This window comes from Mus musculus, chromosome 10 (genome assembly GCF_000001635.26).
Source record: "Mus musculus strain C57BL/6J chromosome 10, GRCm38.p6 C57BL/6J".
In the NCBI taxonomy this organism is placed as follows: domain Eukaryota; kingdom Metazoa; phylum Chordata; class Mammalia; order Rodentia; family Muridae; genus Mus; species Mus musculus.
Genome location: NC_000076.6, coordinates 93,266,485 through 93,292,676, shown reverse-complemented (window position 1 = coordinate 93,292,676; position 26,192 = coordinate 93,266,485). Strand labels below are relative to the sequence as shown.

At 48.3% G+C, this 26,192-nt stretch overlaps 1 protein-coding gene and 1 long non-coding RNA gene across 7 annotated transcripts in view; one reads left to right on the top strand and one right to left on the bottom strand.

Annotated features, from left to right (window-relative positions):
• The window catches only part of Elk3 (ELK3, member of ETS oncogene family), a 63,745-nt gene that overhangs the window by 18,483 nt on the left and 19,070 nt on the right, over window positions 1–26,192 (top strand). For 5 of the 6 annotated variants that reach the window (XM_030244871.1, NM_001282967.1, NM_001322265.1 and 2 more), the window contains exon 2: window positions 7,700–7,908. In XM_030244871.1, the coding sequence (XP_030100731.1) occupies window positions 7,702–7,908 (207 nt within the window). In that variant the 5' untranslated portion in view covers window positions 7,700–7,701. Of the gene's footprint in view, window positions 1–7,357; window positions 7,375–7,699; window positions 7,909–26,192 lie in introns of those variants that run through there. The other variant, XM_030244872.1, reaches the window with a different exon arrangement.
• Window positions 3,212–7,704, bottom strand: Gm32551. The gene is made up of 2 exons (XR_871953.3): window positions 7,414–7,704; window positions 3,212–6,907 (listed from the first exon to the last, which is right to left on the bottom strand). It is a non-coding gene; the product is annotated as a predicted gene, 32551 (long non-coding RNA).

Here is a 26,192-nt window from a genome sequence, read left to right as displayed (position 1 = left end):
TGTGTGTCCTTCACACAGGAATATCCCTTGTTTTCAGACAGCAGGTGTGATAGCTCACACCTTTAATCCCAGCACTCAGAAGGCAGAGGCAGGTGGACCTCAGTGAGTTCCCAGTCATCCCCCATCTACATAGGGTGTGCCAGGACAGCTAGGGCTACATAGTGAGACCCTGTCACAGATCAAAGCAGGAAGAAAGAAAATCAGAAGGTCCTTTTACCTGCTTAACTGCCACCTCTGTGAAATCCCAGAAGCAAAGCTGATAACGTGCAAAGAGAAGCATCAGGTGTGGTTCAGTAGGAAAAAAAAGGAGGAGGGGGAGGAGAAAAGTAGAAGAAAAGAAGGAGAAGGAGGAGGAGGAGGAGGAGGAGGAGGAAGAGGAAGAGGAAGAGGAAGAGGAAGAGGAAGAGGAAGAGGAAGAGGAAGAGGAAGAAGAAGAAGAAGAAGAAGAAGAAGAAGAAGAAGAAGAAGAAGAAGAAGAAGAAGAAGAAGAAGAAGAAGAAGAAGAAGAAGAAGAAGAAGGTGGTGGTGGTGGTGAAGTTTTGGATTTCTAAGAAGCAGTTCAAATCTCTGGCTCTGGATTATGAGTCTGCAGCCAACTCAGAGGACATCTGGCGCCACCTCGTGGCAGATGGAAGGTAACATGTCCTCCACGTTAGGAAGGAAACAGAGGGGAGGATGCCAGGGAGACGGAACCTCTGGAAGTCCAAAGACCGCTTCTCAAGCAGGCAATCTCCTGGCTGCAAAAGCAGCCAGTCTGTTCCATCTTTTACTTTGTGGTTCTGTCCTAAGGTGGGTTTTTTTTTTCACACGAAGATTAGGAAGAACAACAACAACAACAACAACAAAAAATCTCAGGTTTACATTTGTAAAGAGCTGAGTGTTGAAAACACAGAGTGAAGATACTCACTTGGAGTATACAAAAAATGTCTCTTCCTCATAGTACCAGTGGCCCCCTTGCACTTCTTTCCTCTGTCTGTTGCCCTAACCAGCCAGCTTGGGTTATGTCATCCACAGACAGACTTGTTAGTCTAGATCCTCCTCCGCCCAGTGCAACAGTTCTCATCTACTTGATTCCCTGGCCTTTTCCTGGAACACAAGTTCCATGGGAGCAACGGCATGGCCAGGGGCAGCATGGCCAGCAGGGGTCGCTCTCTGCTGACCCGCCCAAGTTGGAGGCCTCTGGAATTATTGTCTTATGCTAGCCGGGAAGGATAGGTGCTGTGCTGCCTGTAAGGATATCAGACAACAGTCCTAACAATGTACACAGTTACATTCCAAGTCACCTTGTAAGCCGACAAGCACACTGTGGCTCAACGTTCACCTGGATGTCGTTGACTGTATTGAAGCCATTGATTGCCTAAAGACAAAGCCCACAGTCCATACAGTATCTGAATGATGCTTTTGAGCTGGGGGGGTGGGGGGGAGGCCATCTGATGTCACAGCAGCATCTGTGAAGAGCTTTCCTTGTTTAAGAAGTAAAGGCAGCTAGTGTTTTAAGTAGTACTTGCTTTGTCCCGGATAGTTTATTAGCGACCTTGTAATATTCAATAGTAACCCTGCAAGGCAGGGATCTGTATCCTCTATACCACCACCATCACTTTACCTGTGAGGACATACGTGTAGAGAAAGGTGAATGACACCCCTAAAACCCTACAGGCAGGCAGGGCAGGGCAGACGCTCAGAGATGAACACAAAGATGCTCAAGTATCTTCTCACCTGCCGAGTAGCCTTCTGGGTATGCACGGGCACTCCTTAGAGGTGTGGAAAAGAACCCTGCCCTAGTCAAGCCAGCAGTGTCTAGGACCTGGGGACACTGGTCGGTGGTTTTATGCTGATTTTTATGGAAGCTAATTTACAGCTTTGTTTCTTATAGAGGACTGGCTGTGAACTAATTCTTGTCCATAGATACCCAGTCGCGTCTACAATGCTTCTTTGTTTCTCTCCCACTCTTTCTTTCTTTTTTTTTTGTCTTCATTTATCTGTTTCACTATTCCTCATCTGTAAATGCCCCATTATTCAGATTTTTTTTTTTTTGAGACAGGGTTTCTCTGTGTAGCCCTGGCTGTCCTGGAACTCACTCTGTAGCTCAGGCTGGCCTTAAACTCAGAAATCAGCCTGCCTCTGCCTCCCAAGTGCTGGGATTAAAGGCATGCGTGACCACTGCCCGGCTATTATTCAGATTTTGATGCCATTATAAAATCTACCTAGTTCCTTTGTCTTAATAGACGAAGTGAGTAGACAGTAGACTTAATAGACAGTAGTGAGCAGGAGAATATCTTTGACCTGCATTCATTGTAGATCCATCTGGCAACTGTGATTTTTAACCTTGTTTGAAAATTCCATTTTTAAACAAAGACATTTCTTCATTTTCGCTGTCTCAGCAAGGTCTTCTCCGACCCCTGTACCCCTGCCCAAGCCCACAAGTACATCCTGCTCCTTGCCCAGCTTCAGTGACTTTCCATAACACCCGTCTTCCAATACACTGTAACTTAATTCATCACGCGTTTTGTTGTTCACAGCCTGTCTCTTCCACTGACATGTGAGCTCAATACGGACATAAGCCCTTTTGTTTACTGATGCTAGACAGCATCTTGGCATAAGATAGATATGAGAGAGAGAGAGAGAGAGAGAGAGAGTAGAGGTTGATGTTTCCAGTTGGTTATAGTATAATATATAGCATAATATATAATACTATAGTATATATTATATACATCTTATTTAAAAGAACCTACATTGATATACTCAGTATCATAGCTTTTATTTTTCCCTTTTAATACATTTATTTATTCTTGCTCTGTGTGTGTGTATGTGTGTGTGTGTGCACGCGCACACACGCACATGCACATGCACGCTGCATGGGAATATATCTTATGACATACATGTGAAGGTCAGAGGGCCATTTGTTGGGAGTTGATTATCTTCTTTCCCTATGTGGATCTTGGGACTAGAACTCAGGATGCCAGGCTATTGAGAAAAGTGCCTTTATCTGCCTCGCTGTCTTGCTGGCCCTGTCTTGTTTTGTTTTGTGAGATGTGAACAGGTTTCGGCAAACATCATCTGCTACGCGTGAAGCTAGCTGTTAATTTGAATTGACTGGGAGAGGATTGGCTTTTGCTATTGAATCTCATACCATCCTGAGCCTTTTGTACCCAGCTTTGCCTTTTATGAGGAAGGAAGACGACAGTAAAAAGTGTAATAAAGAAAGATAGGCTGTCAACACGGCTGGTCTATCAGTCTGCTTCCTGCCTCTTTAAAGGGGGGTTTTTCAGATCTGATGAGCCATTTTATTTTATTTTAATCATTTAATTGACATGGTAATTGTATGTATTTATGAGGTGTGATGTGATGTTTTGATACTTGTTTTCTGTGTACAAGCAAATCAACAACATTAGTACATTCGGTACGTAAACATTCACAGTCCCTGTATGATGAGACTTAACCTGGTAAGACAGTCTAGCAGACAGTGTGCTTGCAGGCAAGCCTGGAGACCCGAGTTTTATCCCTGAGAACCAACTACATGTAGCTTTCCTCTGCCTTCCATTCGTGTGCGTTTATGCTATGATGTGCATATGCCCCTCCCCTCATAATTTTTTTAAGGGATGGCATTAAAATACCTGATAAAACCCCACATATTCAAAACAAGAGCTAGGCAGGGCAAGAGAAGCATATTCTAATTAGCAAACAAACAAAACCAGAGTATGTCGTGTGTTCTCTTTAATATGTGGATGCTTTAAAAAAGTGACTTCGTAGTCAATACTAGGGGCTGGGAGGTGGGAGGGCTGGGTGAAGGGGGATTCGACAGCAGAAGCCAATGTATACAGCTGGAGGAGCAAGTTCTGTTTTAGGGACCTATACTTCACAATAGTCTATTGTTTATCTTAGGAAGATCTGCAAGACAGAAGTCTGAGGCTCCAAAAATAAAGAGAGTAAAGAAGAAGCCATCATCCTGATTTGATGGGTGCCCCTTTGTGCATGTTGACACATCCTCAACCAACAAAACCCAAAAAACCCAAAGCGGAGTGGGGAAGAACATTTAAAAGCCCAGACTACCAGGGAATGGATGTGGGTGCATTTGTCACATTTCTAGCATTGCGCTCAAGAGTTCTAGTCCTTGGAAGCTAGCAGGTCTGGGCATCCAGCCAGATGAATGTCAGCTGATGACACATTGTAACTTAAAGCCGGCTCTGATACCAGGACATTGTATCTATGCGGTGTTACAATATGATACAGTCTCATGGATACACTGTATCCATATAAACACTTGCTGGGATGACAGAGCCCACAGCCTGTCCAAGTTGCAAGGCTTTTGTGAATTCTTCCTCCTGGTAAGTCCCATAGTAAACTGAGTCAAGTACAGCAGTCACGGTTCTTAGAACACCCCCCACCCCCCAGGTACACGAGTCATTGCTCTTTCTGGACAGTCTAAATGACAGGTATTGACAGGTATTGGGGATGGAGGTGGGGTGACATGCTGGATGGTTGCATATGAGAACAACTGCAAGTTACAAAATTTGATGTGGCCATGATTAAAATGAACAGTAGAAGTGGAGTCAAAGAAATATAGCTTGTGCCCTTGAGGGGAGGAGACGAGTCCTCTGTTAATGGTTTTAGCTCTATGGCTCCATGTAATGTCATTTGATAAGGGGACAGGGAGTTAGAACCACCTTATGCTTCTGTGACACACCCCTCCCTACCAGATGGCTTCTACCGTAGGACTATGAGCTGGCTAAAAGAGAAGTATGTCTGATATTCACCACCGAGGAATGTGTGGCTTGGGCTTCCAACACAAAGTAGAACTTTGTGTGACTCAGTCGTCAAAACTGTGGCATGGAGGAGGGCAGAGCAGTGGCTGGCGTGAGCTTGGAAGAAGGGCCAGTCTGTGCTGGGTGGGACGCTTTCCGCACATGAAGCCTGAGCCCCCAGACACCTCCAGGGAGCACAGTTGCTCACTGCAACTCTGAGTGATCCTGCTGCAGTTTGCCACCTCAGGGACTGGGCTCTGTCCTAAGAGTTGTTGGGTGACTCTGAGGTCCTTATCTTCCACCCTGGCCTTCTGTGGGTCCATTTCCTGTATTCCAGAAATGTGGGCGATCCTGAAGCTGATTGCCCCATCACCACCAAAGGCCTCTTCCCTGCCTGCCCTTTCATGCCTCCTTGAGCTCCCAAGGGCATCCTAGTGAAGGGAGGAACAAATATGTGTGATGTTGTAGCAGTCAGCTTTAGCTATGGTGATGCTTTGTAACAAACAGTCCCAAGCGTCCTTGGCTCACTGTGGTATTTATTTTACTTCTGCTTCTTCAGACTCAACCTGTGCCAGGCTTTGATCAAATTGAGGTAAATTCTATGTATCTCATCGCTTCAACCCAGTATTTCACTGACTAGTTCAAGATACATAGCTAAGCCCAACTCTCAGTGTGCTGAGGATATAGGGACTTGCTTCAGTGCGGCTCTGGCTGCCTGGCCCCTTAAAGGAGTGAAGCTGGGAAGAGAGAGGCAGGCTGAGCACTTCCCCTCTCTGCAGAACTCCAAACTGGCTGGCATCTCTCTGCCTCTCCAGGAAGGCTCCTCTGAGTGACCACTAAATTTCAAAGATCTTTGAAAAACTCACTGCCAGAAGATTTGGCTGGAGACACCCATGAATTTGAAACGTGTGTGGCTTATTTGAGCTCATTAGGAGCTGGAGCCATAATGCTGGCACGTCCTTCCAGGAGCTCTTTCAGAGCTCAGGAGTCGCTGGTGTGGTTTGAAGTCAGCAGTAACAGGGCTGACTCTTACAGACCCAGTGACTGCTGTGGTGAAGGGTGATCTCTTTAAGGATACCCCCTTTAAAGAGTTATAAATAAAACATCCCGTGGGGTTTTTGTAGCACGTTCTTAGTCTGGATTGTCTTTAACAGAGACACCCAGGTGGCACCCACGGTGCTCAGAGGAGCAACAGGATTCTTTCTTCTGGCTGGGTCTGTGAGGAAGCAGGGAGGGAATGCTTGTTAGGGGTGACTGGGGGGTGGTGGTGGCGGGGTTCATACTTCAATGGGATGTTGCTATCAGAATCCCAAACCTGCTTCTGTGGTGGTGTGGTAGAACACAGGGTCCGTGCTGGCCAAGCGCTCACCACTGAGCAATACTCCTGCCCCGTGGGACCTACCTGAAGATGCAGAAAGATGTCAGGCAGTTTGAAGTCTGTCCAAAGATAGTTGCCTGCCTCTCTCTGGCTCCTAGGCCACTTAGAAGCTGCTTTATGAAGAGCAATGAGAATAGGTGCTGAGGGAGACTCACTGTAGAAAACTCTCCTCGTGGCCATTATTCTGCCTTCCAGTCATCTTTGTTGCTGTACTCATCGTTGTCACCGTGGGCTGTCCCTAACAGACCCCAATGTCTCCTTGCCACAGATGGAGTTTCCTCATCCTGACAGGCTTGTCTCCGCCTCACGGCTTGGCTTTTGTGTGTCTTGATGTAGAACCCCCAAACTCCAGCTTGAGATCTTTGCTGAGCCTCCTAGACCCAGCTTCCAAATCTCAGCTCTGTTTGCCCAGGTCAAAACACCCACAGTGTTCGCTCTCACCAGCTATCCTGGAGGAAGGCTTTTCCTAATGATATGGATGTTAGTAAAATAAATGGGTAAGGCTGGCAACCTGGCTCAGTGGGTCTAAAGGTGCCTACCAGCAAGTCTGACTCCCTGAGTTCAATCCCCAGGACTGGAAGGAAAGAATGGACGTCTGCAAGTTGTCCTTTGACCTTCATGCCCAAGCCATGCTTTGTATGGGTGCACACACACTCAATAAATAAGTGTAATAGAACAAAAGGGTGATTTCTTGTGAATACTACTCAAGTGATCAAAATTCAGATCATGACAGTCCAGTGATCCCATCTGAACTGCGTCTGTATGGCTGAGCAGAGTCCATCAGGGCCTAAGAAGTAGCAAGCAGCATGTCAGGAGGAAGGAACAGCAGAGTTCATGCTACAGGCAAAGATGAAGGATAACATTGTTTTATGGTATTTCCTCTCCTGGTGGGAAAAACACTTCCTGCCGGTGTGCTTGAAACTGGGGCTTGGGCGACTATATGACAAGTGCTTAGGAAACTGAAGGACTCCTCCTTCAGTTGGCGACAACTGATTCTTTAACCAGCGTCTACTGACTCCATATCTGCTCTATGCAAGCCCTGTCCTGGGTTCTGAGATGGCTGACTGTGTAAAGAGTAACTGAGTTCCCCTCCCTGCAAAGCAGGGCTGGCTATATTGGGTGAAAGGACAGTTTAACCAGGAGATGCTATCTATACTTTCATGACCCTAGGCCCCTGTGTGACTTCACTAAGCCCTAGCAGACACTCATGGCCACACTTCAGCAAGTGTGACTGACCAAGATGCAGTTGATGTGGTGGGTGGGAATAGATGGAGCTAGCCAATGGGAACTTACCACACAGGTGTTCATTCCTTTAGTCAGTTTTCTCTAAGTAGCTCCCAGCACAGTGTGGTCTCCGCTGGTTTGTGATTGGTGAATTTCAGGACCTCGGGGCACTGCCATTGTGTTCCTGCATCGGGGCTGCTCATAACTGTGCAACCAGAAAACCTGTGTGTGGCTAGGCAGTCCATTGGGGGTGGGGTAGAAAGTACTTTCTCTTAAGCTCTGTGGAGCAGAGCCCCCGCGCAGCGCCTGAGCTGCAGACCCGCTCTGACCTGCCTGCCTCTTGCCCACCTCCCAGGTATGGAGAGTGCAATCACGCTGTGGCAGTTCCTCTTGCACTTGCTGCTGGACCAGAAACATGAGCACCTCATCTGCTGGACATCGAACGATGGCGAGTTCAAGCTCCTCAAGGCGGAAGAAGTGGCCAAGCTGTGGGGCCTCCGCAAGAACAAGACCAACATGAACTACGACAAGCTGAGCAGAGCGCTGAGATACTATTACGACAAGGTAAAGCAAGCCTTGGCATCATGGGAGTGGGGGGTGGTGGTGGGGGGGCAGGGAGGGCTCACCTCTCTTAGTTCACTGAGGAGGAGCCTGGGCTGTGCATCCAATCAGAAAACAGAAGCGGAGACTAGGAGGCAGCTCAGTTAGTGAAGAGCTTGCCCTACAGGCACAGGATCTGAAGTTAATCTCTGGAGCCCAGTGCAAAGGCATGGTGTGGTGGAATATGCTTGGTATCCCAGAGCCAGACAAGCAGAGACCGGAGGATCTGTGGGTGCCTAATTTCCAAGTTCTCGGCACGTAGAGACCCTGTTTTCAAAAAAAAAATGTCTACACATGAACACATACATGTACATGAACATGAACACATGTGTGTACAAGCAAATCACAGAAAACACATGAAAATGGAGGCAATCCATACCTTTAATGTTGAGATAAAAACAAATTGCTGAGGTTTTCCCATCCCATGGGAACCCTTGGTATGTTCCTGAGGCTCAGTTTTTGTACCCTCCCCCGCTTTCATATGTAATTTGCTGAAGACCGGGCATCTACTGGCATCAGGCTGGCAGCAGGGGTAAGATGTCAACTGGCTCTGGGGACAATAAGAATTACAGTCTGAGCTGGGCATGGTGGAGCACACCTTTAATCCCAGCACTCGGGAGGCAGAGGCAGGTGGATCTCTGAATTCGAGGCCAGCCTGGTCTACAGAGTGAGTTCCAGGATGGCCAGGGTTACATTGAGGAAACCCTAAAAGCTTGAAAAAAAAAACAAAAAACAAGACAAACAAAAATGAATTACAGTCTTCAAAGTCTGTCTGTTCTTTCTGGTCAGGAGTTCGGTCAGAAGGTCCTTTCCAGGGAAATAGTAGTTTGGGGGTTGCTGTATTTTACCACTTGTGTGCTGGGGATTGTGTCCTGGGGCCTTGTACGTGCTAGGCAAGTTTTCCAACACTGAGTTACACTTCCAACCCTGGACACAATATTACTACCACGGGGCACTTCAGCATCTCTGTTTGTGAAATGGGAGACATAGCAATTCCACAGTCGGGATCTCTATGAGGATTCACTGAACTACTGCGCGCTAAGTACTTGGATCTGTGCTTGGCCTGTGACATTTGGCTTATTAGTAACTCCTCCAATTAGAAACAAAGCCAGTCTCATTTTTACATCATGGGAGTGAGGCACAGAGTGCTATAACTAAAGAAAAAGTATACTTGTTTTATGTATAATGGATGTTTTACTTGCATGCGTTATACATAACTTGCATGCAGTACCCATGGAGGCCAGAAGAGGGCGTTGGATTCCCCCTAAGACTGGAATCACAGCAGTTGTGAGCTGCCATGAGGGAGCTGGGAATTGAACTGGCTCTTCTGGAGGAGCAGCCGGTGCTCTTAACCATTAAGCTGCCTCTCCGGCTCCTAGAGTACTTTTTAAGGTGAATCACAGCAAGGACAATTGGAATGAGTTTAATTTATGTCTTGCAAATTAGTTTGTATGCTTGGTAGGGCAAAACTTGTTCTATTTAGGATAAATCTATCAGGCCGGTAATTATTGGCCATTTCTGTTTGAACCCATGCTTGCCGACTACTTAACCTGATGGACGAAAAGGTTTAGAATCCTAGAAACCCAAGGGAACTTTTGTTCTGGGTTCATTACTCTTATGGAAAGGTGAATCTTAAAGTGATTTAAATATTAGTTCCGGATCTATATTTAGTGCCTTCTGTCTGCAAACCTCTTTGGAATTGAGGACACAAGGATTACACGTTTCAGGAAATGAAGACGTCATTAATTATAAAGGGCTCCTTTCTGTGCTCCTAATAGCATGCGATTATGTCATTGCGGCGCTAAAGGTGCTTCCCATTAGCACGGCAATTAATTAATCCCGACTTAATGCAGTCCTACGAAGATGTAAAGGCACTTCTCAGCTAATTGCACTGTCCGGAAGCCAAGCAGATGGCGTCTAGCTTTGCGTTTTGTTCCCAAGTTCTGTGTTCTGCCATGAGAATTGAGGGCCCTGCAGGAAAACAGTCTGTCTTGCCTGCTGGCAGAGAGCCCAGAAACGTGGCCTTTCTATTGTTTTAAATCAAGGTGTCAAAGAAAAGAGGGCTTGCCCCTGGGCCTGGGACTAGAGTCATCTCTTCAAGTCCTGGGCACTGAACCTGAGCGCTTGTCCCGTCAGCATGAAGGGATCTGTGTCCTAGGCAGGGGATTGATTGTTAGTGGCTGACAGCCTTTGTGGAGACAAGCCTGTGATCTCTGGAGTGAGCAACTTCAGGTTGGTGCGGGTCGGAGGGAGAGACAGACAGTAAAGTGCCTCCCCCACAAGCAGAGGGCCCTGAGCTCATGGAACCCCTGAAGAAATGCTGGGCATGATGGTTCATGATTATTCACGATGGTAATTCCTGCGCTGAGCAGGGCAGTCACAGGTAGATCCTGAGGGCTACCGACCAGCTAGCCTAGCCTAATAGGCGAGCTCCAGGCCAAAGAGAGACCCTGTCACAAAGGATGTTCCTATCACAAAGGTGTTCCTAAAGATGACGTCTGAAGTCCTCTGGCCTCTACATGCATGTGCATACTTGTACACATACACACATGCACACACACACACATGTTTCCCATGTATCTGCACACACATATACACAGAAGTACAACAGACATACTCAAAAGCATACCTACATATGCACACATGTACCACACAAGTACAATTCACATACATTGACAAGTACACACATATGTACACAAACACATGTATATACAAGTACAATATACATTCACACGAACACACACATACCCCTACACACAAGTATAATCCATATATACAGAAACACATGCATGCATACACACACAGCTTTTTTAAACAAGCAGTTTCATAGCTGTTAGTCTGTTAGGAGTCTAGGGCTCTGTCCTGGGCACTTCCTGTTCTCTTTAGACGAGATGGCACTCCCATTAGGACAGGTCCTGCACCAGTTTTCCTATATGAAACAGAACATTCAGATTTGGTTGGGAGACACTTAAGCCTATGCAGCCAGTGGGTGGCAGGGCCCGGGGACCCACCTGTCCTGTGCTGTTCCTTAAGACACAAACCTTCACTGCTGTCTTGGAACGTCTGAGATCAGGTATGATGCCCATACGCTGTTCTAAGGTCAGGAGTTTTTATTATCAAGGGTTTTAATACTGAAACAGGTCCAAACAGATGTCACCGTAGACTCCGCATTTGCCTGTTTTCTGTTGCTATTACAAAACACACCAGGCTGGGCGTATAAAGAAAGGAGTTCTGGAGACACAGAAGCACAGCAGTGGCTCTGGTAAAGGGTCCCCTTGGCCGTGGTGTCATAACAGGAGGATGGCGTCCTGCCGGGAGCATGTGAGAGGAGACTGAGGTGGGGTTTGCTGTTTTACAACAACCCACTCTCAAACGATCCATCCCTGAAAGAGCATCTCTCCCACACCCTCAGTGACATAATACATGATCACATGACACACTCCCCAGCCCTAAAAGGTACAGCATTGCCACACTGAGGACTTGGGAACTCTGGGGACACACTCCAGCCATGGCCGACAGCAGAGTCGCAATACAGTTAGAAAAGGAAAGAAGAGGGGGAGGAGGGAAGAGAAGGGCAGGATGGTGAAAGGGAAAAGAGAAGGGAGGAACAGAAGAGCCAAGAGGCAAACGCAGGAAGACAGTGGCCACTGTGGCATTAAGATCATCTATTTTGCATTTTTTTCTGGCCAACGCTTCCAGCTTTGCCAGCCTTGCCAGCCTTGCACTCTGGTGAGCTGCATCGGTCAAACTGGTTTAAACGAGTTTAACTCTACCGACATTAGGCTGGCAATCACGGCCGACATAAATGTCTGACCTCTCACTGGAAGGGCACGCTTGGCTCAGAGCCTCTATGGCTATGAAGCCCTTGGGTCACGAGGGCCTGGGTGTGATGTCCTGCTCTGTTTCACAGGCAGATCCAGGCTGGCCCCTTCTGCTTGTCAGTGTGACAGTCATTGACACCCTCCTCCCTCACACTCAGCCTGTGAGCGGGATAGCTCTATGACTGTCTCGCTCTGCAAGCTGTGGTAATTTTGTCTGCTGCCTTCTATAGCGTCCTTTCCCTGGCGGCTGAAAATGTGCATCCTTTGGTTTGTCCTAATAGGGAAGTTTCTCTGCCCGAAAAGACAAGCCTGCGAATAGCATTATTTTTATATGGTATATGTTGTATTTTTAGCTTATTCCAGCATATTAAAAGTGGGCAGAGGAGAAATGTGTAAAAAAAAAAAAAAGCTATACAACAAGACACGGAGGGAAAATAGTTTATGTGTTCATGACATCTGGTAGGGTGAAGGGCTCTACTCAGTGTCCCTTCAAAACATGTGCCCCCCTCCCCCCGCCAGCCCACAGACTGTAACAGAGAGGTGGGCATAGTGTGGCCTTTGGACTAGATATTTGGGTTAGAATCCAGCTGTGGGAGAAGCAATCTCTCTGGGCCTTAGCCTCCTTTTAAAATGTATTTATTTATTTATTCGACATATTTGTATATGTTTGTTTTTGTGTGCACACATGTATGGGTGCATGTGGAAGCCAACGGTCAACGTCAGGTCTCCACTGTACTTTTTGAGTCAGGGTCTCTCAGTGAGCATCAGGGATCCTCCTGACTCTACCTTCCCAGCACTGAGACTGCAAACACACACCAGAGGTCAGAGCTGAGGTCGGCCCTCTGGCTTACATCAGAAGCACTTTACTGACTGGGCCGTTTCTCCAGCATCCTCGTACCCTTAATTTTTTCTGCGAACTGAGGATTGGGTCCAAGGCCCTCACATGCTGGGCAAGTACACTCTTCTTGTTAGGTACACTGAAGATGACAGCAAACTCAATTCAAGGGCCCACGGTGAATAGTCTCAGGGGGGCCTGCACCCCTTTGACACAGTGCCCACTACTGGAAAGATATGATGAAGCCTTGGCCAGAGTCGTAATGTGGGTGATCGTGTTTCTCTACCGCTAGTTTTAAAACTTTGGGTGAATGCAGAGAAGGAAAATCAACCTTTGTACCAACCCTTGGGATGGGTGTGGAGATGGGAAGATGGACCCCCTTTGTCCTGCTGTGCAATGGTCTGAGAGTGGCTAGCAACTTTTGCCAGTTAACTTTTTCTACACAGAAGGAAAATCAACCTTTGTACCAACCCTTGGGATGGGTGTGGAGATGGGAAGATGGACCCCCTTTGTCCTGCTGTGCAATGGTCTGAGAGTGGCCAGCAACTTTTGCCAGTTAACTTTTTCTACACAGGCTGTTCTGAAAATTCTCCCACATTTCAGTGCCCTTCCTGTCCCTCTGGGTCAGAGCCAGCGTACTCCCCTGTGCACTAAGAGGGCATGAACGTGGCGCCCACTCCCCTGTGCACTTAGAGGACATGAACGTGGCATCCACTTCCTGGTGCCCTTTAGAGATTTTGGATTCAGGACTATGGAGGTTGGAGGGCAGCTGTTTCAGTTCCACTATCACAAAGGTCAGTCTCTGCAGCTCCTCCCCTTCCGGATCACATGAGGATCTGGAGTTGAGGATGCTCAGTACCCGGCAGTACTCAGCAGCCTATGTGGCATCAATGCTCAGAAATGCACGCCATTTTACCATCCATGTTTGTGAATATTAATGCGTTGGGTAACAGGCTGGTTATTTAGAGGTCTTCCATTGTGATAGGAAATATTAAAAAATGGCACCACCCCGTGCTGGGGCAAGACACCAGCAGGCAGGCTGGCCTGTTCTCATCTCGTGGAGACTCTGACTGAGAGCTCTGAAATCTCTCCACCTCAGCTCTCTAAGTTCCCACTGGCGGGTCGTTGCCACACCAGTCCCATACTTCAAAACTCTCACGGCCTTTTGTGGTGCACTTTTGGCAAACCCACGTTTTTGCAGCGGTACCTTTTCTCTAAAAAACCCAGTCGAGCCTCTGCGTGAAGGAAAACACCACACAAACTTAGTTCAGAATCAATGGTAACTCAATCGCTGGGCGCATCAACTAGAATCCTAATCTTGTTAAGCCTTATTAAGTCTAAATCCTCCAGTGGCAAATCCTGGCGGATTCACCATCTAAACTGGGAGACACTTGTAGCTATATGTCTTGACCTTTCACTGTCCCCGTCCAAAAAGCACCCCTCTCCCCCACTCCTGCCTACTCTCTTCCTCTATCCAAGCAGGAAGTCCCGCCTACTCGCCCAGTGATTGGTTCCTTTATTCATTGGGGATGGTTCACAAGAAGTCACCAGAGTAAGAGACTCATTCCTGGTTCCAGTCAGCCCTTCCTGGGAAAGCAGAATTAGCATCAAAATATAAACAGCACCAGGGCCATCCTCAACACTCCCCCCTCCCCTCCCCGAACCGCACGTTACTATTATTATTTATTGTTTAGATTGGGTCTCGCCATGCAGCTCTACAACAAACATAACGCTGTGACAGGGATGACACTTAGACTCAATAGCACGTGTGTCACACTGTGTCTCTGACACCAAGGGCTTTAAGAGGTGACTGAGGCTGAGAGGAAAACTGTGCCTGAGGGCTCCAATTCTGGAGTGGCCACAGCGTCTGCCTGCACATCTCTGGATTCCCTCATGGTCACATGCATTATCAATGGAAAATCTGGGGTGGGGTGGGGGCGTCAGGGATTGCAACGATGAGCTCCAACAAAAGCCCACCCAGTGCTTTTGAAGAGGCTACTGGACAGACCTCAGTAGCATTCCAGGCGGGGGGCGGGGGGGGCACCCAGTCCAGAGAGCAGTGTGCTTTACTTCTGGGAGATAGGGTAGATGGGTGAGGGCTGAGAGGCCCCTGGCCAGAAACTCTCAGGCATTGAGAGACCACTGAGTCTTGGGCAGTGGAAGGCAGAGGTAGGAGAGGGACCAGGGCTCTGGGTGGTACTCACCTTCCAGGGATAGCTTGCTTTCTCTGGTGTGGATGACTCTGAACGACCGTCAGCTCAGCTCTGATGAGTTGAAGGGTTTAGTAGGCTCCCCCCACCCCCAATTAGTTTTAAACCATCACACCAGAAAGGTAGACTTGATGATGTAATCCGAAGGATGTCTTTCGGAGATTTTGTTAGTAAGCTGACTTTTTATTCCTTCACGATACTGGGTATGCTTGGTTTTGAAATCAAGGAAGGAGGAAGAGACTGGTGAACAGTCAACGTAGCTGTCCCCCTACCCCCATGGATGTTTGACGTGCGTGTATGTCTGTATACCTGGACCCAGAAGAGGGCATTAGTCCCTGGGACTGGAGTTACAGATGGTTTTGGAGTGCCATGTAGGTGCTGGGAATTAATCCCATTCCTTTAGAAAAACTCAGTCAGTACTCTTAAGCACCGAGCCACCTCTCCAGCTCCACCCCTTCACGACTTAACAGCTCTTGGGTGTTCATAGCTTGGCACGGACAAGATCCTTTTCTGTCATCTCTGTCCCCATGCCCTCAAGTCCCTCAGCCATTTCTTTGAAAATGTCTCTCCCACTCCTTGCATGGTTTGGCAACTCTGGGCCTGGGGACAGACATGTAAATCATTCCCATGCTTCAAATTATAGAACGTGCTAGCAGTGATGGGGTGCCCGGCCTTCCAGAGGAGGGAGGAAGGGGGGTAGAGACAGAGAGAAGATTTCTGGGGGTCAAGATACTTGTTGATCAGGAGCTCCTGGGCTGAACCTGAGTTCAGCTGGTGCCAGGCTGGGAGCCCTTAGGAAGGAACGCCAAGTGGCGAACAGCAGTGTGGGCAGATGGGAGGTGTGAGCGTTTGACCTTTCCAAGTGCAGAATATTTATTTAGGGAAAGAGGTTGAGTTTGGGAGAGAAGCGTGGGGCAGCATCTCGTCTCGAAATTGGCACTTTCTCGAGAGAGCCAGCAAAGTGTGGAAAGCAAGAAAGAGCCATGGTTAGATTTGAATGTTTGGATGATAAAAACCGCACATCCCCCCCGCCCCCCATGCTTTTTGGCATTGGTGGCTTCATGCTCCGACGCCACCACTCTGATCCTTTTGGCCAGTTACTGAGAAAGCGTGGTCCACACTGAGCTGACTGGCCGCGCCATGACATCAGAACCAGGGCCTGCAGCGCCCCTCCCCCTCCAGCAACCCCGGGGACAGGGAAGGAAAGTGTTACTGCCTGGCAATCTTGCAGGTGCAGCTGCTCATGGGAAGCTGACGACATCGACCTGGGCTGCTACAGACGGAGACCCGGAAGCTTACTTAATCCTTACCCTTTTCCATCTAACAGACCTATTGTCTCTGCTGTTGGCAACGAGCGTTCTTCCCAGGAGGAGGCTGGAAACTTTGCCAGCTCCCTTCTCAGCCGCAGATGAAACTGGCAGTGGGATGAACGTCCTTCCCTTCCGTCTCCACAGCAACCTCTCAGCTGATCCTCGCAGGGGTACCTCGGGATCTTTACCTAATTGGAGGGAAATTAGGGGAGAGCAGTCGAGACAGAGTCACCGGCTCCAAATCCCAGGAAGTCGAACCCATCACCTTCTTAGCTTAATTGGGTAATTTGTTTTAAATGGGGTATGCAATCACGCTGAGAAAATGTTAGTATTAATAACGTGTATCTGAAGTCAGCTGTCTGGGCTGAAAAGCCTTGGCTCCGGTAGGATCCTTTAATGTCCCCCAATAATTTTTTGAGAAGATAAAATGATCTATCTTCAGAGTGGAGACCGGATGCGTCCAGCAGGTGCTCCTACCCTGGAACTTCTTCGAACGCCCAGCTGAGCTGTTGTCACAGTGCTTCTGCCTGGCCCTAAGCCTGTGTATGCAGAGCCCGAGCCCTCTGCTGGGTGTCTCTTTGTACCACGTCAGCCGCTCAGAGTGTTAGAGGACAACAGATGGCACCAGGGCTTTTGTCCAGAGGCCAAGGGTGTAACCAGGACTTCCCTGCACGAACTTGGCCCTGGAAGCTACCTGGAGACCTGCTTGGTAGCTGAACTCCTTCCCGGTGGAGGGCTTCTAAGCTGTCCACCTTGTCCCAGGAGATGGCAACCAGCATAAGGTGGCAGGCCGTGGGAGTGCGAAGGGGTCGGAGGCGTTATTTGGGGGTGCTTCCTGTCTTGCACATGGTTCTGAGCCGGTGTCCCTGAAGCCCTCCACATTCCTCCAAATAGGGTGGTTGCTAAGAAACGGGATGAGGCAGTCTTGAGAGCACAGTTAACACGGGGCTGCTGCATGGTACTCAGCTGCTGAGGCTCCCACAGCCCTGCCAAGTCGCTGCATCAGGCCCTTGCCCTTGCCCACACTGAGTCCCCCTTGGCAGGCTCCCGCATTCCTGCTCCGGGCTCTTAGCTGCGGGAAAATTTAGGGATTGTGTAGACAAACTGACATAAAACCGCCAACATTCACATCACACCTCCCACCGCCCACCAACTGCCAGCTGCTCCTCTGGGCGGCCTCTTCCCACTCCCCTCACAGGCACAGCTCTTACCCCAGATGGTAAGGCCAGGAGGGAAGCTCACGTGTATGGGGCATGCTGTGTGTGACTCAGGGCTAGGCAGCGAACATTTGTTAACTCCTAAGGCATCTGGCCTTGTGGTCAGGGATGGACCCATTCTAGAGACAGAGATACTGAGTCTCAGGCACATGGGGGTTAAATAGCGCACCCAAGATCAAACAGCTGCTTGGAGTCAAGCATTCATCTTAGAAATTTGGACCTTGGCTGCGTAGTTTGTGCAGATTGCTGGAGGCCCAGGTTGGAGTCTTTATCCTTCATACGGTGTCCTATGGCTGATCACAATCTCTTATGTAGGCCAAGAGAAGGAGAGGCCCCAACATTGGAAAGATTGTTCTGAGCCCCGAGTGTTAGGTAAGGTGCTCTGTGCTAGCTGTGAATGGGAGGTGTTTTGTTGGTTGGTCGCCCCAGAGAACACGCGCACTTCCTGAAGGGAGACAAGCTGAGGGCTGGAGAGATGAAGCAGACAGAGTTTGAAGCCAGTCTCATGTATATAGTGAGTTTGAAACCCTGTTGAGAGAGAAAAGAGGGAGAGAGACAGACAGACAGACACAGAGAGACAGAGACAGACAGAGACAGAAACAGTCAGAAAAGAGACATAGGAGACAGGAAGGTATGAGACAGGCAGGTGTGCCCCTCCTGTATGTTTTTGTACCACCGTAACCCCCCAGTGGCCCTGGGGAAACCCCAAACTCTCCTTATCATCTGGCCTCCCTCTACTGGTTCTGAACATCCTACCTTTTAGCTTCCTCATTAGCCCTGCCTACCTTGCCTCCTGGCTCCAGGCCACATCTGCTGCTGAACTCTGGCTGTACCTTGCCAGCCCCTGCTTGGTATCTGCCTTCCCTGCTCCAGGCCGGCTCCTGTCTCTGTCTCTGGTTACTACATCTACTTTACTGCCCACTTCCACCCCTCCCCCACATTTTTTTTTTTCTTAACACCACTATAGTTAGTCTCTGCAGTGCCTGCTGTGGTAGCTTCCTGTAACTGTAGAACTGTAGAATGTATGTATGAGGAGCTAGCAGTCATCCTCCTTAGCATAGGAGGAAATCTGTCACTATGAAAAGCCAGCACTGGAAAGGCCCGAAGAAACCACCTTGCCCCACTGGCTGCAGCTCTAACAAGCAAGGATCCCAAAAGGAGAGAGAGAGAACACTTTTATTCTTATTATTTTTCTTATTTCTTCTTCTTCTTCTTCTTCTTCTTCTTCTTCTTCTTCTTCTTCTTCTTCTTCTTCTTCTTCTTCTTCTTCTTCATCATCATCATCATCATCATTATTATTGCTCGGTGCTTGTCTTAGTGTGCCTTCAATGGCTGTAATAAAGCACCATGACCGAGAGCAACTTGAGGAGAAAAGGGTTTATTTCTGTCATGAAGGGAAGGCTGGGTAGTAACCAGGATGCAGGAGCTGATGCAGAGGCCATGCAGTAAGCTCTGCCTACTGGCTTGCTTCCTGTGACTTGCTCAGCCTGCTTTTCTCTACCACTCAGGACTTCCTGCCCATGGGTGGCACCGCCCACAGTGGGCTGGGCCCTCCCACATCAATCATTAATCAAGAGAATGCCCTCCAGATTTTCAATAGGCAATCGGATGGAGGCGTTTTCTCAATTAAGGTCCCTTTGTCCTAGATGACTCTAGCTTGTGTCAAATGGACAAAAAAATAAACCAGGACAGGGCCAGAGACTGAGCCCAAGGCTCTGTCTCCAATATGGAATGTCAAAAATCCATACAGCAAAGACAGGGTAGGAGTGTATTTCTGTCCACTTGGGGCGCTGATGTCCCCGTGATGACTCGCATCATTAGATCTGGCCACTCAAAATGGAGAACCATTGCAATTATTCCCCAACCCAGCCCAGAAAGGCTTATGCTGGCAGAACAGTCTTATGGTTCAATTTATTGAGGACAAACACTCTTGGAGGAATGTTTAAAGGAGCCAGGGTAAAATTAGAGCTGAACCCAGCAAGCGGCAGCTGCAAAGGGCAGGAGAGAAAGATGCCCTCAGCATCCAGCTCGAGTCTCCTAGGGAAGGGTGTCCTGCCAGACCAGCAAGAAGAGGAGTTCCTCGTTTGCAGCACCCTCTGGGTGGCACAGTGACCGCTCAGGCGAGTCTGAGGAGCCCTGCCGCTGCCAAGTGGCCGCATTTGGTGAGCTGGTTCACACTGCAGTTGACTAATGCCAGAAAACAAAGAAATCTTAACCCAAACCATGAGAAAACTTCGAGGCTGGCAGCTGGTGGGGCAGGTCAGCTCTTAGGAGCCAAACTTAGGGTGTGTTATTCTTAGAAGTTTGGGATGGTGTGTGTGTGTGTGTGTGTGTGTGTGTGTGTGTTCCAAACTTAAGATTGAGACAATGGGTGTTCCAGCTCTGCCTAGCCTGGTGCCTAGGACCAGCATCCAGCACTGAAGGCATGCTAGGCCTTCCTGAGGGCCACTGCTGAGCAGGGGCAACTTTAAGAAGCACCCCACTCACAAAGGCTGCTCTAACAGATAACCCCAGACTTGGTAGCTCAAAGTAACAGAATTTTAGTGTCCCCCAGGAAGCCAAAAATCCAAAGTGAGCTGTCTGCTGGGCCCCTGGATGGCTTCAAGGAAGATTACCACCACCTCCCATCCCCCAAGCCCTGGTAGCTCCCAGCAGTCCTTGGTGTTCCATAGCTGTATCCCTCATTCTCCACCTGTCTTTACATGTGTGTTTTTTCTTTCTTGAGTGGCCCTCTTGTCCTCTTATAGGACACTAGTCGTTTGTACTTTGCGCTTACCCTGAGTCTCAACATCCCTTGGCCAATTTCATCTGCAGAGATCTCATTTCCAAATAAGGTCACATTCTGAGTTTCTGAGGGGGCATGAGTTCTTGGGGGGGAATACCGTTCAACCACACTGTGGGAGTAGAGAAGGCTGTCTTGTTAAAAGTAGCTCAGGTGGGTGGGGTCAAGGAGCCTTTCAGAAGTGCTCCCTCCTTAGGGGCAAAGGTGACTCAACCTTGCCTGAACCATTTAGGGCTGACTCTATCCCTGTTAGAGCCCCTGAGAGCCCACAAGCCCCAGGCAGAGATGGGGCAGGGCCTACACTGCTCACACACAGTAACACTTGGGGGCTTACCGGACTCACTCTGGTTCTGTTTTTACAGAGCCTGGATACTTCCATAGGAAAGTTTCTCTTGGGGTTTGTGGGTAGTTTGCTGGCTAACGGACAGGGTGGGCATGCGTCCTGTGGGTATCATATTCTAACTTCGGAGAGGGGACCCTTTGGGATCCGTGTCAGGAGAATGAGTCAGCCTCCAGTCTGGACGTGACCTCAGATGGTGAACTTCTGTAGGGTGTTGGCTGGGAAGCCAGTGACTTGGAGACATGCCACCCTTGCTGCTAGACTGTGGGAACTCAGCTCAAAGCTTTGGGTCCCTCATCTGTAAAATGGGCGTTTGAGTGGTGTGAGGCTTCCTCAAAGATTTTAGTGTGAGGTGCCAGCTAAGGAATTCTGATTGCCCCACAGCAGAATAATAGAGCAGTCTGTTATAATGATCGCTGTTGGCCATGCAGAATCCAGCTGTGCCCAGTCTTGTTTCAAGGACTCTGTGAGCAAAGTACAGATGCATATGAGCCTCTAAGAGGAAACTATCTCATGAGCTAGTCTTCTTTCTATTTTAGAGGTGGCAAACTGAGGCTATGCTAAGTAGAAAGGCTGGGACTTGAACTCAGGTCTGCCATACCAATGTTATTTCATGTAATGCTGGTCCATCCGTGCTGGTCTTCGCTGTGCTGGTCACAAAGCCACACCAGGCCATGTGTAGTTCATGATCGTTTTGTGTCACTCTTTTTAGGTGGTATACCATTTACAGGTTGGTTGTTGATGGCTAGTCAAGTTTGGGATTATAGGGTCCCAGTGCTTCATGCCAGGGTGTCCCATCAAAGCAAGTGCCTCCCTGCCCCAGGGATAGGCAAAATGGGCAGGGATGTTTGTGGTTATAGGAAGTAAGCCTCCTGGAAGGGAGACAGAAGGAGTCATTCTTCAGTAAGGACCTTACTTCCTTAGCAGGGACCCAGTTCCTAGGCCACACAGCCAGCCTCACCACTGCTTTGGAATGCAAAAGCCCTGGGTTCTGTTACATTAGTAGCAGCCTGTGGACCCAGGGCAGTTGCCTTCTGGAAGGGGGTGTGGTCATTGAGCAGAAATGTTTCGGGACTAGCTGTGGCTACAGTCCAGTTTAGACTTCAGGTACAGTTACCAGAGGCACGTGACCCAGGAGACACATGACCCAGAAGACACGTGACTTGACTTCAGTTCCAAATGGACAGGTAACACGTTGTAAATACGTACCGCATAGAAAATGCAGATTAAAGAAAATGCTATAATCACTCTTACATTTCATTATCCATCTTGATTAACTTCTTTCTTTTAAGCATGAATTTATATCTCTATATATTATGTATATATGTATACATATGTATGTTTATGCCAAAAAGATATATACATATCTGCAAAAATTAACATTATTCCATTGAGATGATGGGGCCATCCCATGGGTACTATAATTTTTCACCTAAGGTATATGTAAAGACATAAGCAGGTCAAAACACTACTGTTCTCTGAAATAATGACAGGACACCCATTCTATGGCTGCCCTAATATTTAATTCGCCTCTCTGTGGCGGAGGATTAGATCAAACCTCCCTGTCTACACGGTGACTCCTGACAGCTCCATCTTTGCAGCAGCTGGGTGGTGTGTCCCTTGTAAGGTGGCTGTGTTCCTGGCAGGCAGCAGCCCGCTTGCTGTGTTCCTATGTAGCGTTTGCTCTGAGAAGATGCTCCATGGAAACCCGTCATCCTGTGTCTGCCGGCACTCAAGCTCTGGTTCCCTGTGCCAGGGGTCTCGGTGACAGGCCCTGGGGCCAGCAGCCTCCAGTGAGCCCCTCAGGAGCCACAGCCACCACCAAGAAGCCAGGCTTTGTGTCCTTGTCTGGCAGCATGTTCCCTCCTTCAAGAGGCTTCATGCAGCAGTTGGCATTGTCTGGGTGTCTGGTTCTCATCTGTAACTCTGCACGGGACCTGAGGTGCGGTGTCTCTGCTACAGGCTGTGAGCCCCATCTTTGTGAATCCCCAGAGTCCTCAGTTTAGCAATGGATCCCTGAGGGCCACTGCTCTTGTCCCCTGCCCCCAGCCCTGAAGATTTAATAATTGGGTGGTGTGAGGTTTTCTTCGTGGTGAATGTCAAATGCTGGCTATGTTCAGCGTTCTATACCATAAACCTCACATCTCTTTCTTGTCTGGGTCCAACTAAATCAAACATCGTGTTTCCTCTGCTTGGTTGAGATATACAAACCAGATGTAATCTGCCTGCTGAGCCATGGGCCGTTTAACTCAGAAATGTGAAAAAAAAAAAAACCAAAAAACCCAAAACACTAGAATATGTGCAGTTATCTAGGAGGTTCATATTGTCTATTAAACTGCTAGCCAGGCCAAGAGCAGGTAGTGATAATGGATTAATGCTGGCTAAATGGGGACAGAAAATAAGGACAATAATGCTAAAGCTGAGAAATGATACTGGCTTTTCATGTGTGGATTTATTGGGTATCTGGTTACAAGATGAGGACTTAACCCCAGCAAAGCCTTGCAAGAGTATCAAGTTGATATTTCTGGGAAAGGTCCTCCGATATTGTCGCCTTTCCCAGCTGTGCTCTCAGTACAAGGCTGAGAAAAGCCCCAGCTGGTACAGGAAGCTTCTGTATGTCTTTCCCTCCAGGCTGACATACATCTCTCAGGGCTGAGCTCAGGGCACGACCGTGGCAAGGTCAGAAGGCAAAAAGGCTGCAATTCCAGGGAGCCCTTGGAAGATGGAGCGTTAGGGAGCTGGATCAGGCAAAAGGATGAGAAACTCACTGGGAAAATGAGAGTTGGCTAAGAAGTCAGTCTGAGCACATGAAAGCCAGACATGGCGCCTGAGGTCAACACTGAAGTGCCAGCCCAGGAAAGCACGTTCCACGCGTACATGGTGGGCATGTACTGACACACATGTCAACACACATGAAGTTCTAGAAGCTCTCAGAGGAGCTGTGACATTTTAGGGGTATCTATGTAGATAGCATCTATGTAGAAGGTTTTAGCTTAAATATGCCATGGGGTGCTGGGTGGGGTGGCACATGTCTTTAATTCTAGCCCCCGAGAGGCAGAGACAGGCTGCTCTCTCTTGAGTTCCAGGTCTACACAGTGAGTCCCAGACTGGCTAGATAATAAGACACTGTCTCAGAAAAAAAAAAGTGGTGGAAGAGGGGGTGGAAAGACTAAGAGGCAGAGTTTAGAAAACATTGCTGCTCAAGTGTCTCCTGGGCATGGCCGATATACCTGAGTAACGGTAATCTACATTCTGATTAAATGGTCTCTTTCCTTTCTCTTTCCTTTGTCTTCTTTTTCCTTCTTTCCTTCCTCCTTCTCTCCCCTTCCTCCCCTTCTCCCTTCTCTCTCCTCTCCTTCCCCTTACCCCTCTCCCTCCTTCCATCCTTCCTTCCTTCCACTCCTTTCTAGGCTTCCTTTTCTTTTTAGCTTTCTGAGACAGTTTCACTGTGCAGCCCAGGCTGGTCTCAAGCCTCCCATCCTTCTACCCCAGCCTCCAGAGTGCTAGGATTACAGGTGCCAGCACACCAGCCCAGACGGGTATTTTCCACTCCACACATTTCATATAGGCGATCTGATATATAGTCTTTAAAATTACTTAGCACAATGACTCCTCCATCCCTGTTGTAGCATGTCTCTGCCCTTCCTGCTTTTTGGGGGTTGCGTAATACTCCATTCTAAGTCTGGCTCACAGTTTCCTGTCCTATGTCAGCTGTGAGTCAGGACCCAGCATGCTGCTCTCCATCTGTGACTGGCTTTTAAACCCCAACCAGTTTTTTGAGGAAGGACTTAAAGTGCTTTTCAAATATATTTTTTAAAAGTATGTCTGTATGCCTGTTTGAGTCTGTGTTCCATGTGTGGGTGTCCAAGGAAGTCAGAAGAGGGCATCAGATCCTCTGGAATTGGAGTTACAGGCAGTTGTGAGCCACCCAACACGGGTGCTAGCAACCTGACTTAGATCTTCCCAAAGAGCCATCTATGCCCTTAGCCACTGAGCAATCTTGTTAGACAAGATTTTTGTTATAAAACTGTTATTTTTATAACAGTCTCTAGTTACTTGTTAGCTAACTCACAAATCTAGTAATCATCTCTCTGATCCAGTCATTTAAAAAAATTAGTTTGTGGGACTCTGCAACAGTTTATCTGGTCCTTCTGTGTAGTTATTTGGGCTCAACCAATTCACTCAACTTAGATGGGTATTCCAAGTGGTTGAGAAGAAAAAAAAGTTTTCTGCCAAACCGGAAAGTATTACAAGCTATAAGTAAGATCAAATGTAATATATAGAATATAAATATAAAGACCCGGAAGTTTTAGCAGAGGAAGCTCCACAGCGCATGCTCCTTTATGGCGGGAATGGCTTTGGGTCATGCAGGCCCTGGATTCCCTGATCTGATCTTTTCCTTCGGGGAGCTGGGTTTCCTGGCATGGCTTCTACCCAGGCTTGGTACTCTTTCAGTAGAGACTCTGCTCCCAGCAGCAGGTGGAACCTTTTGGCTTCCCCATTCCTCTGAAGATTTGCCAGCATGGGGTGACGTCAGCTAGAGTCACCATGGGACCAGAGTCACAGGATTTGGTGGGGTGAGTTGCAGCCTGGAACCCCAGCACACCCACCAGCCATGGGACTGCTCAACCAGGACCAATCTGCCCTGTTCCTTGGCACAGATACACTTGTGTGCTTTGCTAGACAAGGTCTCTCTCTGGGGCGCATGTGGTGGGGTTTCCTCACATGCCTCTTATAAAATCCTGCCCCAAGAATTTCTTCTTGAAAATCTTAGTAACATGGCAACCTGGTTCTCTCCTGTTGTAGCAAAGGATGGGAAAATGTAGTAAGGTAGCAGGCGAAAACCTAACAGGTCAGAGTTAGAACAAGCCATGAGCACCCAAGGAAGGTCAGGAATTACAGAGACCTCTTTATCGGGGTACTACTGTGCTTTCCTCCCCACTGTGTGGAAGTGTAGAAAGGCTTTAGTGCCAGTAGATCTTGGTGGTCTGTGGCTATGGCTCCAGCTCCATGCTTGCCTTGGCAGTGGAAGGATGCTACCCTCTTCCCTCCACTGGGGCTGCTGAAGGATTTATACACCAGATTCCTGGACTTGTGGGGCATTCAATCCATAAAGGGCTTCTCCCTCAAATGATTTTTTTTTTTTACAAACTTTAGAAGGATGAGTTTGTAGAGAAGCCTACAGGGATCTTTCTCATAGAATAATGCTGGCTTTTTGAGCCAGAGGGAAGCCATGTTTTTCTCCCCAGAGTACCCAGGACTCCGAGTCAACCATAGGGTGAGACCTGTAGCAAGCATTTGCCAGACAGACCTAGAACTAGGTAGGCTCTACAGGGACTACTCCCACAGCTCAATTACCCTTAAGAACAGCATAGCCTGCCACGTGAGACCCACTTTCTCATGGGCTGAGAAAACTCTTGCCTTCATAGCGATTTTCATGTTCCATTTATATCATGCTGCTGGAGGGATGAGGACTTAACTGAAGAGCCAGAAGAAGACACCAGCAACTAAGAATATGAACCAAATGCCATAAATAACCAAGCAGGCGACTTCGTTTTCTCCAGTGGCTTTCATGCCAGAAATGGCTGCCTGGCTGAAGCAAACCTTGGTTGCGTTGCTGGGTGGCGGTAACTTACATTTCCCAGATGTTCTCTAGCAGAGTGCTTGCTTGTTAGTATTTCACTGTAGTCTCTCGGTTCCCAGAGGCGGGTAAGACAGTCCCGTGTTAGCGTG